The 13,584-nt window shown below is 43.9% G+C and overlaps 1 protein-coding gene across 1 annotated transcript in view; it reads right to left on the bottom strand.

Moving 5' to 3' along the window:
• The window catches only part of LOC116500972 (tetraspanin-36-like), a 136,522-nt gene extending 123,708 nt beyond the window's left edge, over window positions 1-12,814 (bottom strand). The window contains exon 1 of the mRNA XM_032206332.1: window positions 12,561-12,814. Within this exon, the coding sequence (XP_032062223.1) occupies window positions 12,561-12,814 (254 nt within the window). The remainder of the gene's footprint in view (window positions 1-12,560) is intronic.
• Window positions 12,815-13,584: the final 770 nt, after the last annotated feature.

Here is a 13,584-nt window from a genome sequence, read left to right as displayed (position 1 = left end):
CACCACTTGTCCATAAACCTGATTGATCATACAAGGTAATTATATGGTTTGGACTCAATTTGTCCTTTGTCTGCCTTGCTGATTGTCTTGATCACCTTCTTCTCCCTCATGTGCCCAGGGCTATGCTCCATGATAGTCACAGGGATGAATGTGAGACTGGCTGACCTGAAGTCCTCCTAATCATCATTCTTCTCCTTTCTGAGGACAGATGTGATATGGTCCTTTCTCCAGTTGCTGGGGACCTCCCCCAGTTTCCACGGCCTTTCAAAGATGCTTGAGGGTGGCATTACACAGCCACTGGCCAACTCTCTCGGCAGCTTTGGGTGCAGCCCCTGGAGTCCCATGGCTTTGAATGCATCACGTTTGTACAGGTAACCCCTGACTCAACCCCCACCCTCTTTCTGGTTGTTCTCCTTCTCCTTGAACCCTTTCTCTAGGGGGACCATCAGGGAAGACTAAGGTAAAGACAGCACTGAGCACCACGGATAACAGGATAGCACCTCAGGGTTATCTGGGCCTCTCTTCATTTAAATCGTTCACCCTGTTCAGCCCACATTTTTCTCTGTTAGTGTTTCACTGTTGAGGCAGAAGTATGACTTACAAGATTGGATTTTGATAATCATTTCACCCAAGATGGAAGAGAATTGATTACTATAAAAATAGAGAATGACAAACTCATTGGTATTATCTGACAATGCAGAGTTTTAGATTATACTGAGAGTCCATCATGCAATTTTATCATGCAACAATTACCACAGAAGTGCCCCTACAAACTATTATTTAATGAACAAAGAATCCCCTTTCCTATGGAGAAATTACTTCTGTAGATTTAAGGTTTATTTATACAGAATCAGCTTTCCCATTTCCATTCTTTTTCCTTATTTTCATTCTATCCAGCAGTTTTATCATATCATAGCTTTCTTTCAATTGAGATCCCTGGAGATACTTTACCAGGAGATTGCCATACTTAGACTTGATGTTCCTAGGAACGCACATCAATGTAACATTTTTGAAAGGCCAAGTTGTTTCCTATTGTCCCTTAGGAGACAATATCACTTCGTCCTATCGTTGTTTAAATGTACAGAGAGCTTTTTGGCACTGTGCCTGAACAGAGCTGTCAAGATTGTAAATTCAAGTTATAACCCAAGGAGCGTTCACAATTTTATCTTATCCTGAGTTGCCTAACATCAAAAGAAATACTGTGAACACAACCAGCTTTCTGCATCCCTGAAATGTGCAGCTGCAGAAGCTTCTAATATAAAGCAGTGGAAAGTACAGCATCTGTTTTAGGGAAGGTTATAAATGGTACTCTGCTCTTTGCAGTCACCAAGGTATCTACATGGCAAGACCCTGTGTCAAGATGAATAGCTCCAAGAGGAAATGGAGGTGTATGCATACAGAAAATGCTCTGACAGAGGACACAGCAGCATTCAATTTCTTATTGCTGCCATTATGGTAGTACAGAGGTGTCTTCCCCTTATTCAGGTGACAGCAGGCTAAAGCCATACAATCCTGTCAAATACGTCTGTAGTGTACACTCATGGAGATGGAACTGGCATAGACACATGGCAAACTGACTCCAAATCTCTCAAACCTTTATCCAGCACTTCAGAGTTCCAGTCCATGGTTTGGACTATTCCATGAAAAGAAAAATTTATTCACTTTTTGACGCGGTGATTTCATGCTGATGGTTTGCTAAACTCCACCACAACTGCTCTCTCACTCCCTCTCCACAAAGGAACAGAGGGAGAAAATAAACAGAAAAAGGCTCAAGGGTTGTGATAGAGACAGGGAGGACACTAACCTGTTACCATCATGGGCAAAACAGACTCAGCATAGGGAGATTATTGTAATTTATTGCCTATCACTATCAGACTAGAGCAGTGAGAAAAACTAAAAGAAAATGAAAAATACCTTCCCCACCATTCACCCTCCTCTACCTCCTCCTCCCAAACAGTTCAGGGAAATGGGGGCTGTGGTCAGCCGCAGATGCTTTGTCTCCACCACTCCTTCTTGGTCCCTCTCTGCCCCTGCTCCCCATGGGGTCCCTCCCAGGCATGCCGTCCTTCCTGAACTGAGCCTGGGGGGCTGCCCACAGGCAGCAGCTCTTCAAGCACTGCTCCCACACGGCTCCGTCCCACGGGGTCCATCCATCCATCCCCCAGGAGCAAACTGCTCCAGCACGGGTCCCCCACGGGTGGGGGCAGCTCCCCCCAGACCCCCTGCTCCTGCGTGGGCTCCTCTCCACGGGCTGCAGCTCTGGCCCGGGGCCTGCTCCTGCGGGGGCTCTCCATGGGCCGCAGCCTCCTCCAGGCCACATCCACCTGCTCCACCGGGGGCTCCTCCACCCATGGGGGGGCTGCAGCGTGGAGATCTGCTCCATGTGGGACCCATGGGCTGCAGGGGGACAGCCTGCTCCACCACGGGCCTCTCCCTGCACAGGCTGCAAGGGAACTGCTGCTGCCTGCCTGCAGCACCTCCTGCCCTCCTGCTGCACTGCCCATGGGGGCTGCAGGGCTGGGAGCTGCACCCCCCTCTCCCAGCTGCTGTTTCCCAGCATTTTTCCCCCCTTTCTTAAATCTGCTCTCACAGATATGCATACATTGCTTATTAGCTCAGTGATGGCCAGAGGTGGGTCCCTTTGGGAGCAGCTGGAGCTGGCGCTGCTCTGACATGGGGCAGCTGCTGGGCTCTGCTCACAGAGGCCACCCCTGCAGCTCCCTGCTACCAAAACCTTGCCACATAAACCCAATGCATTTGAGTAGTCATGTTCAGATACTGTCTCCTTGGACAGACCTTTGGGGATGTATAATTTATTGTCCAGTAGTCCTCATAAACACCCACTGTATTACTTTTCATGTCCCAAAGGCTTAAGCCTACAGCAACTGAAAATCATCCCGAAAGTAAATAAAGGCATGCAATAGGATTGACCCCTGCATAACAATTCTATCCTGTGGCAACAGCAATTTTGGAACGAGAGTTTCTTTACCAGATGGAAAAAGATCACTCAGAATCTTTCACAAACACAGAAATGTGTCAAAATATAGTATTTTATAAACAGATTCTTAGGCTTTCCAGTTCAAGTACACATGTCATTGATGGGCCAAACTTGGAAAAATACTAGGCAGAGCAATGTGCTCTGTCTGAATTTTTCATGCTAGATAGCTCTAAATGAGATAGATGAGGGACATACATGAGTTTCCTATTTCATGTGTTTAATATTTGCATTCTTACTGCAATGTCGTTAAGAGGCAGTATTTCCCAGTCTTTTTTCCTTCCTTGCCTTACCATGAAATAGCATTTTCCAGTGAAATATCATTTGGTCATAAACACACTAACTGTGTATTGTAATATGCGCAGGAACCAAAATAACTTTTTGCGTATGTGGATTGTACCAATGCTGTAGCAGCAAATGCAAAGGCATATAAGCTAAAGCACTTCTCACAAATACCATCGTATCAAAAGAGCTGTCTCCCTACATTTTTATGCAAGTTACTATAATGCAGAGGTTATTTCAGGCATTCTCAAAAATGTGAATGTGAATATTGACACTTCTCTCTCACCTCTCTGGTAAGCACAACAGGATTCTCCTCAGGATAGCTTAGGGAAGTGTCCCTGCACTGGCACTCCCAAGAGCACATAAGGATTCCCCAAAAGGGGTCAGTGGCTTTAGCCCCTGCATTAAACCCCAGCACTCACTGTTTTCCAAGGAATTTGAAAATTGTGGCTCCCCAGTGCAGCATTGTGAGTCCTGCTGACCCCCTCAGCCCTATGCAGAGTTGATATGGAGCATGGGTGAGGACCTACAAGCTTTGCAAAGCTGGGACACACCTGCTTTCCCAGTGGTGCTGGCAGACATCAAAAAAACCCCATGATGTGTCGGGTGGGTCCAACTCTGTGGCTTCAAGTTGGTGGGGATACGGTATAGATGGGCATAGTGCATCTCTACACGGGATTTTCTTTCAAGGCTTCTGGCAAAGAGTCTTTCTCCATGTACTGAACTGTTAAAAACAGTTCCCAAAAGTTTTCATATGAGGACAAGTTAATGAATACACATTGTTTATAGTGGTGCTGCTGAGAGAACAGTGTGTTTAGTAGTGGGTTTCTGATTCAAGATCAAAGCATGCTTACAAATAATGGATTTGGGTTCTATGTGCAGCTAGGCTTCTGGTTTCTTCACGATTTCTCAGTTCCCTATTCCTGAAATCTTAACATTTTCAAGATACAATTTTAGCCTGTTTTATATATCGCTGCCACATTTTACAGCTTATAGAACTTAGTGCACAATGACTAGAAGGTAAGATGCAAGAAGCTGATGCCACTGATAAGCATGCTTTTGATGTATACTGTGTTGCTTTTTGTGTCATGAGGACATACCAGAAAAGTCATGAAGTCCATATGTCCAGTCACAAGTAACTCTACATTGGCCAAATCTCTATTAATTGCATTGCAAGTCTTTACATGGCATTGAGTATATAACCTTTGTGTGAAGAAGTAAATGTTTTGTTTTGAAATAATGAATAGACTTTGAGTTTGATTGCACCAAATGTCAAAATGCACTAGTTTTTAGGCACTGACCAGATGGTTTACTTCTAAGAGTGCTTCTAAGGTAGTATACTTTGGGCTCTCATCTGGCTCAATGACTTCATTTAGAGAAGAAAAACACAAATTTCAGCTCCATGACTCTCAGTTCTCTGTGGAAGGTGCTCAAATTCACAGTACTGGGTCAGATTCTTCTCTTCAGAGATTCTGTATTTCTGTTGAGTTTCCAGTTGTGCCGATGACAGAACTCTGATCCCAGCAAGAAGGTACGCATAATGCCAACACATAACAGTCATAGCAGTGTATTTAGAAGGTAAGTGTGGTCTTAAGGTTTCCCAATAGTGCATAGTGTCCTACTCCCAGCTTTTCTGGACATTGGAGGAATCCTGAACATACTAAAGGACAAAGAGCATATTTTAGAAAATGTCAGAGGACTTTATCAGGTCAGGTTTAGGTGACCAGTTTAGACAAATGAGTGTATAAACAGTATTAATTTGGTAATTGCTCTTTCCCATTCTAACAGTACCATGAGGAAGCAATAAGCAAACCTCCAACTACCAGATTTACTCAGAGAGTGTCTTCTGGAAATGTGTATCTTCTGGAAATAAAAATGCAAGACACAAAGTAGCATTGTTTTTATGCAAAGATGTAACAGAACTATATGAATCTAATGCCACAAAATGCATCTGTCACTTTAAAATACCCAAATCGTCAGTAGCTCTAAAAGTACCAAGACATAATGGTTGAAAATGAGCTTACAACTAAAATGCTTAATTTCATGGAGATATTTTCTCATTTTAGGTTATAAACTTGAATGTCCTAACTTAAAATGCTTCAGACTGAACTTTTTTTTCCCCTGAAGTCCCAGAACTCAGTTTGAAAAAACACACCATGCAATCCAAATGAATGAAAATACACCCCTGCTGCCAAATTGGTTGTCATAGAAACAAGCGTTGTTAGATCCAGGAAAAGGATGAAACGGCCAGCAGAACTAATCTTCCCACATGCCAAAGCATGAAGAAGCTTCACACGGCAGCGTGACACACCGTACCTCACTCTCGATCGAGCGCGAGCAGCCGCTTCTGACACAGGAGATGGCAGGTTGAACTCCATGTCAGTTCAGCTCAGGGAGTTTCACAGGGTAACCCAGCCTCTGTTGTTGTTTCCAAAGCCCTGTTACACAGCGTTAGTTTCAAATGAAACAACAAAATGTGAGGAGAGGAGCCTTTCCTCCAGCGCCTCTCCTGGCCGAGGTTGCCAGCTCAGTGGCGTCGAGCAGCTCTTCTGCACCCGCACCAGGACAGGGTACTTGTCACCCTGTCGAGGACCACTCACACATGAATTCTTGCTCTTATAAAACAGAAAAACTAGACTCCGATTCTAAGACAATGCAGATCTTTGCAACCAGGTAATTCTTTGTATGCTTCATTTATTAGGAAGAGAGCTAATGCTGACATTTGCTTCACCCTGATTAAGCTTTAGCATAAATTGGGTATTATGACACACAAGAATAATTCACTCCTTTTAAAATACGCATTTCAAGGAGCTGATTTTCTGTCTGTGATCTGCACACCCTTTGAGGCCCACAGACTATACCTAATGCATCTGAAAAAGGTAATTAAGAGAAGCAAGCTGTTATCTGTTGGCTCGAATTCAGTATACGGTTGTCTGCATCTCCTATCTCCACACACTTCAAGCATCTACAAACTGAAAAACAGTTCAAAGCCATTGCTTTAGAGTCCCTGACTGCACTTTGTAAGGAAGCTTTGATTGACTGAAGCACCCCCACATGTCCTTGCCTTACAAGAATCTTTCCTTGAGTTGAAGTACCTTTCACACGTTGTTAGAGTACCTTTATTCACAGGAAGCTGTGAATACCCTCTCTGACGTCCATACACTGAATATGTGTGATGCCCAAGCCTCAAATTACGGAAGAAAACTTCCTCCACAGGGTACCCAGACCTGTCCCAGCTGCACTCCCCTGTAAGAAACCATGATGGACCTGATGTGGCAAGGACCTCAGCAGAATGATGGCTGTTCACAGCCTTACCAAAAACTCCTGTGTGACCATATGAAAGTCCCTGCTCCCCATCTCGTCAGCCACTGGACTGAGGTGCCAAATATGGGGCCATATACCTTCACATCACCTTTGACACTTTCTCTTTGCACAGACATCAGAAGTAGTACACAGACTTACACCCTAAGTCAGACCTTAGATTTCCTCATTTTAGCAGCGAAGGACACAAGCAAGGTGTGATCCATGCCCGAGAACTGCAGCTGTGCTGACAGGTCCCTGACCACACCATAGGTGTGTATTTTGAGGAAAGAGGAGGGTGAAATTATTAACTGACCAAGATCCGTGTCATGTCAGCAGTGTCCTCATTTAATATGCATCTTATAAAACTAGAGTGCTCCATCAGTAGCTGCTGCAGAGAAACACGCACTTTCACTGTTCATGCTCTGCTGACGACGGAAATTCAGCATTGTTAATTCATCTCACAGCCAAGCAGCGTACATGGGGCCTGATCAAAAAGCAGACCAAAGCCTTGCCCTTGACTTCAGGAGACATTCAGCTGGGCTGTTTCACTGCTCTGTTTGTGTTCCCGGACCAAACTGTCATGCAGCACCTTTCAGGCCAGAGTGAGTGTTTTTATTGCAGTACTATATTCTCTGGAGGAACAAGTTTTATAATGAAAGCACTGACACTGACCCTTAACTAAAACGCAGCTTTAGATGCTGCTACTGCTCTGCCTTAACAAGTCTCCTATCAGCTTCACAGCAATAAAGAAGAAAAAGCCAAGTCTCAGGGTGCTGTCAAGGAACATTTCACTCATGTTCACCACATATTATTTTTATTCAACCTATCTTTGCCAAATTTTAAAGTCTGCTTCACCTCCTCTCTGAACACATCTGCTGTTGTCATAGCCTTATAACTTCACTTGCTCTTGAGCTACACAAGCCATTAGATTTATGTCATCATTAATTTGCCTCTGTGCATATAGCTCATAGGCTGACTTAAAGCTTTAAAATAATTTCGGGTCATAAGCATTTGGGTCAATTTTATCCCAGAAGCAACTCACAAAGAACTCTGACCTTTCCTTCTGTCCTAGATAACTCCTCTGCGTGCCTGTAAATGCAGTAACTTTGAACAGCTCTGAGAAGCCAGGCCTACCCGAACAGGTCTCTTCTCCCCTTCTGCCACTGTCTTTGCTACTGCATGCATGGGAAAAGGAAAAAAGAAAAAAAAAAAAGTGTAGATTTAGGCAAATTATCACTGGTCAGGATGCCAAGGTCCAAACCCTGCCATTACACAGCATGAGTAAAGCACGACAGAGAAGGCAGGCTTCAAAAGTTCTGGATCTCCTGCCAGCTAGCCCTCACTGCTGATCCTTCATTTCGCAGATGAACCACTGCAGAGAGCTGTCAGTACTGCTGTCACGATGATGAATGAAGCCACTAGCTACAACTTTCTCAAACAATGTATTGACCCCATCTATTGTCAGCCTTTATGAGAGCCTTCCCCCAAGACAGTCCTGGGCAGCCACCACTTTACCAGTTGCCTTTGTTTGTTTGAAATCGCTGGGGGAACACTTGGAGTAAACACTTTATGATCAGAGATACAGGGAGTGGCTCATAGGTAGGAACATAGGCATAAGCATGTGGAGCAGTCTTCACTTCTATACAAAAGCACTCAGGAGCCCAGATACTCAGCCATATTACCTACTGCAACAAGTATTTTAACTGCTTTTGCCTGTAATCACACTTTTCTCTGTAAAACATGTTAATCATAAAAGGCCAAGCTTTCTGAAGTGACTCGCAGCTATAGTATCAGGTTGTGTGATTTAATAGAGCATTGCCTTCACAGCAGGACACTCTTAAAGCACTCCCACTAGGTTATCACCCAGTGTTCTCTTCTGTGTCTCCTTGTAAGGAGCGTAGTAAGCTGGAACAGCAAACTGTTCAAAACAAGGTTTTATGTCATTATCTAGTCACACTCTGATGGGCTGATAAACTAATCAGCAAGGCTGAGATGATGAATAGTTTCAGGTTTGCCTGAAAGGATTTTTTTTTTTCAGTAAAAGCCTTATAAAATAAATTTCTGTACATGTTGGTCCCTGAATTTTTGTTGTAAGATATTTTGTTCAGGTAAGCACAGCAAGCACATATTTATTGCTCCAATTTATAAGTAGACAGCTTGAGATACAAAGCTGAAACCATATAATAATGTAATTCCATCTACAGGATAATATTACACTGCATATTCCTAGGAGCACAATGCCAGATCCCAGATCCCCCAACTCCCTTGTAATGACCTTCCACACTTGCCTTTGAATGCAGCCATTAATCAGCAAGTACAAAATGTTAAGTGATTCTGTCTTTGTGGTGGTTAAAAAAGAGAGAGGAAAACAGGAAATGGTTGAACAGAAGATAAAAATAGCAGTAGCCAACCTTCACTACTGCTCACATTTGTTTTTCAAAGGGATATCCCTAAATCCTGTGCACCCCTGAATGACAGCACTGGGTACCTTGTTCAAAATTTTTTTATGAGTCTGGAAAGGAGAGAAGAGGGTGACTGTTCCTTAATTCGTCTTTGTTCAAGCTTATCTTTACAGAATATCTTCCCGTCATACTTCAGGCTGCATCCATATCTTGGCCCAAGATGAACTGAACCATTCACATGGAAGCAGGAAAAGGTATGGAGCTATCCTGCATGGACAAAGAAGAAAAAGGGATCAGCCTTTTTGCCCCTTTTTTTTTTTTTTCATCTTTGGGAGGATATGAGAAAGGCCTATGAGCAGATATAGTTTTAAAAAAAAGAAAAAAGAAAAAAAAAGAAGACTGTTTTCTTGTATATGAAATTGTCTCTGTTCAGGTTTGTACCATTGTCATTTTTGTTTCAATTTCCCATAATACATCCATCCATGGCCCCAGCAAACAGGTGGAAGATAATGCTGCCTCTTCTCCCACCTCTTCAACTGCTGCTGCCAGCTGAGGGTCACAAAATCTGAAGCAGCTCTTGAATTGCCAAAACTTCTCCAGAGGCATCCCTAGGACAATAAATTAGGTCTTTTCAAAATATTAAGAAAAAACTGATTTAGCAGGCAAAGATGCGCTAATGATGAATGCCTGCCATGCAGCTGAAATGAGGCCACAGGAATAATGCCACAGAAGGTGTTCTAAAGAAATAACAAAAGCCAATTAGTGCTGCCTGGATCTTTTCATGGGTTTTTGCAGATCTGTGCTGTACTGTGATTGCTGAACACCAACAGTGTCTTTGTCGTCACTAACTTCCTTTGAGGTAAGGAAAAGAAGCTTCTCGACTTGTGAAACTCAGATCGGGGCTGAAATTGATCCATCTAAATGGCACCCTTCACGAATTTCTTAAGAACCTTAGGAAGCAGTATCAGGGATCCCTGCACCATGCGCACAGACTTCACCATTGCCAGAAACTAGCTTTTTCCTACCCAAGGCAAAAGCCTCGTCTTTTGGAAGCGCACGGTTCCCCTGTTAATTCCGTAGCTGGCAGTCTCTGCAGGAAGATGTCCCAGTGTCATATATCCATTGGGTTAACGGAGCAAAGAGCAGTAGTATGGCACGATCCTACCGTTTCATTCACTTGATTCCACCCCAGCAAACAGCCTGCCAGTGCTCCAGAATAAACCCTCAGGAGAGTCATGTAAGGTCTCTTCCCACAGGCAGGAGACTGATTTATCTGCAGAATACTTACATAATTTTCCAGATAACAATGTACTAAATACACAGTATTTTTCTTAATCCTCTGAGCCTGACAATCACCTTACGTACCTCACCCATCTGTACACCGTGGCAAGCACTACGGGCCTGCTCTTGCAGACATTTTGCTTTTCCCACTTCACGTCTATCCCCTCAACGCAGTCTGAAAATCACCAGCACAACTAGAGCTCCTGGATGTAAGTCCCAGCTTGTTCGGGTGCTGTCTCTTTTATAGATCCCAAGGAGAAGACATTTGCAGCCCTTTCTTGAGTCCTTTCCCTTCAGCCCTAGCTTTCACACAAGTCCCCTGCTCTGGTGTTCCTTCAGAGCAATGACAGGGGCTACCAGCATCCCCTCTTCTCCCTGTCAAAGTGCCTTGGCACTTTATTCAAAGATCTTTTGAGAATTCTGTGCTTTTTAAAGAACATTTTTAACAAACTTTCTTGTTTTTCACTCTTAGGATTACTCCTACTCTTTTCTCCCATGAGTTTGCCTGCCTTCCACTTGCATTTCACAAGCCTGCACTGATTGCTGTCCCTTACGTGGTACCTCTTCCATAGTTAGTATGCAAACCACCATCATCCTGGGTGACAGGCTCTGAATTAAAACCCTGGCAGGTAACCTCTTTTCCATTTTTTTTCTAGTGGAAATTCCCATTGCTCTGCTGGTCCACTACAAGATCTCTGTAAAATGTTCAATTGTTGTTCTCTGAGACTTTCCAGCCCTCAGCGGCACATTGGATGTCAAGTTATCAGACAAAAAAGTAATGATAAACCTATATAACACAATAACGTATCTTCCTTTCCCCTTTCTCAGCAAAGGGGATGAGTTTCTCAGCCACTCCATAAATCAAGGAGCTGACACTCTCTTCAGTGCTCAGCAGATGCAGGTTCGCTGAATTTTTAGTTGCCTTGCTTCTTTTAACCATTCCCTTCTTCCGTTTGTGCAGCTGTGAGTCTGGTAAAGAGCACTATTCACCAGGAGATTGTTAAACAGACTTGTTCCAGGCACTAACTGTTCAAACAAGAAGAAAAAGCTAAAGAAGGGCTGCTTTTCCATCCAACTGTGCTGATTCCGTCTCTCTGGGGCTACCTGCCTCTGACTTTCATAAACAGCATGTTTCCAGTTTAGCCTCCACTAAGGAAGGCTGCTGCTAGATCTGCCTCTTTTCAGTGACAAAATGTTTTCTCCTGTACCCTGTCTGCTTGTACGTGCTGTAGGAGCCATCCCTCTGCTTCCCAAGCACAACATTCATCTCCCAGCCCCTGCATAATATGCCTGCCTAATGCATGGATCAGACTCCGGTGAACCTCCCATCCCAGCCCCACAACTCCAATTAATTGTGGAGCACTCAGGAGCAACTAATGGACGTCTTTGGCTGGTATCCATATTGCACTTTGTATGTCTTTCAACCATTAGCCTCTAAAATGGTTTGTGAAAGAGTACTGTAAGGTGGTAACTGAATGGGGTTGCATAAATAGTTTTAATTGTAGCTTATGCTTCTCGTTTCAAAGAGCATTTCCACAAAAGATCTATCTTCCTGTCGCGGGGAATATGCAGTTTTTAAAAGAGTTTTCTGTGTCTTATGGGGGAAACAATGTCATGCAGACTCTTACAGAATCATCCAGACAGCAAGTTCCCTGTACCCATGCCAGCCGTCTCCGCTGAAATAACCTGTCCTGTTGCTAATGCTGATGGTTTTGCATGCGACCAGGTATCCATGGCTACAGAGATCAGTAAGGGCTGAAGACATGCATTCACTCGTGCCAGTGTCAGCACGAGTGAGTGAGTAGAGGTGCTACGAGATAGCACAGCCAAGAAGTTGCCTTCCTGTACTGGAAAGCAATGCACACTAACTGGTGTTCAAACTTGGATTCAAATACCAGTGACAGGAGTTAAAGGGGCATCTAATCCAGAAAGCAGAAATCATCATTTCTGTGTGTGCTGGGACTAGGACGAAACCTGCCAGATGATCAGAAGCTGGAGTTTGTGAGACTGAGAGAGCATCCACCTTTGTTCTACACTGCTGTAGAAAAAGCTCAGCCACCTGACCCAAATAAAGCAAGTTTAGCAACCCCCTATTTGATGTTTTAGATTGCTTTTTTCCTCATCTCTTACACGCAATTAAGCCAACTCAAAAGATTTTTACTGAAAAGGTCTGCTGTAGTCATTTCCTTGAGCATCTGGGCGAGTGACAGATCAACAAACAGGCATCAATAGTCTGGGAAGTCAACCCAACAAACAGGTTTCTGTTTCTGAGTAAGACCATCCAGACAATTCCTTACCCAGTGATGGGTCCAGCCATCAAATCCATGTTTCTCCAAACTAGAGACAAGGATATCAGGTAGGACAGTGATAGGTCCAGGCAGATGATGTCAGATGCCCTTCCCCTGTCCACCAATGCTGGAACCCCATCATAGAAGGCCACTGGATTTGTCAGGAACAATCTGTCCTCAGTGAAGCTATGCTGGTTGTCACCAATCACCTCCTTGTTTTCCATGGGCCTCCGCATAGTTTCTGGGAGGATCTGCTCAATCATCTTGTCAGGCACAGAGCCCAGATTTGCTGATCTCTTCTGGACTACTAGAGTAGCTTAAGTCTGATGGCAATTGACAAGGTGAGCAAGAGCATGGAAAGTCGGAGATGGACACATGGAAGTGAGAGGGCAGATGCGCAAGGATACTTTTTCTAGGATATTTTTCTAGGATATTTTCTAGGGTACTTGGAAAAGTATCCTAGAAAACAAGTCCAGTGTTGGTGTTAATGGCTCAGCTCCTGAGTTCACAGAAGTATGCAAGCAATTCCTGAATAAGGAGTGCCCTGAAGCAGGTAAGTGTGATAGCAGTCAAGCACAGAAGTGCAAGTTTTCAGGCATAGTGGCTATTTAAGCATTTCATCCCTTCTGTCCTACAGCATCATTACAAATTAGATTCCTGCCCCCAAAACTGCAACAATAAAAGCCGCAGCTTTGCAATGTTATTCCAAAGAAGATGCAGAGAAATGGGTCATGACATCTTCAGCTGCAGAGCTAATCCATCATAATGCACCATGGCTCCTACAAATTGCTGCCTTAGGCAGATAATAGCAGGCATTTCCAATCATCCCCAGGTGGCTAATATGTGGCAATGGTTTGTAACCTGCATATGCTGGACCACCGCAGCTGCTCCACTGAGCAATCTTGCAATATTGATGGACACTCTTTTTGACCCAGAACATTGAACATGTTTAATAGAGACGTATTGCCACCAAAATCGTTCCCTCATGCCTTTCCTCCACATCCCCAATTCAAAGGTCAGAAGTAAAATCAAG

The sequence above is a fragment of the Aythya fuligula genome, chromosome Z (genome assembly GCF_009819795.1).
Source record: "Aythya fuligula isolate bAytFul2 chromosome Z, bAytFul2.pri, whole genome shotgun sequence".
NCBI classification, from domain to species: Eukaryota; Metazoa; Chordata; class Aves; order Anseriformes; family Anatidae; genus Aythya; species Aythya fuligula.
The sequence above is the reverse complement of the archived record's forward strand: the minus strand, read 5'-3'. Positions and strand labels throughout refer to the sequence as shown.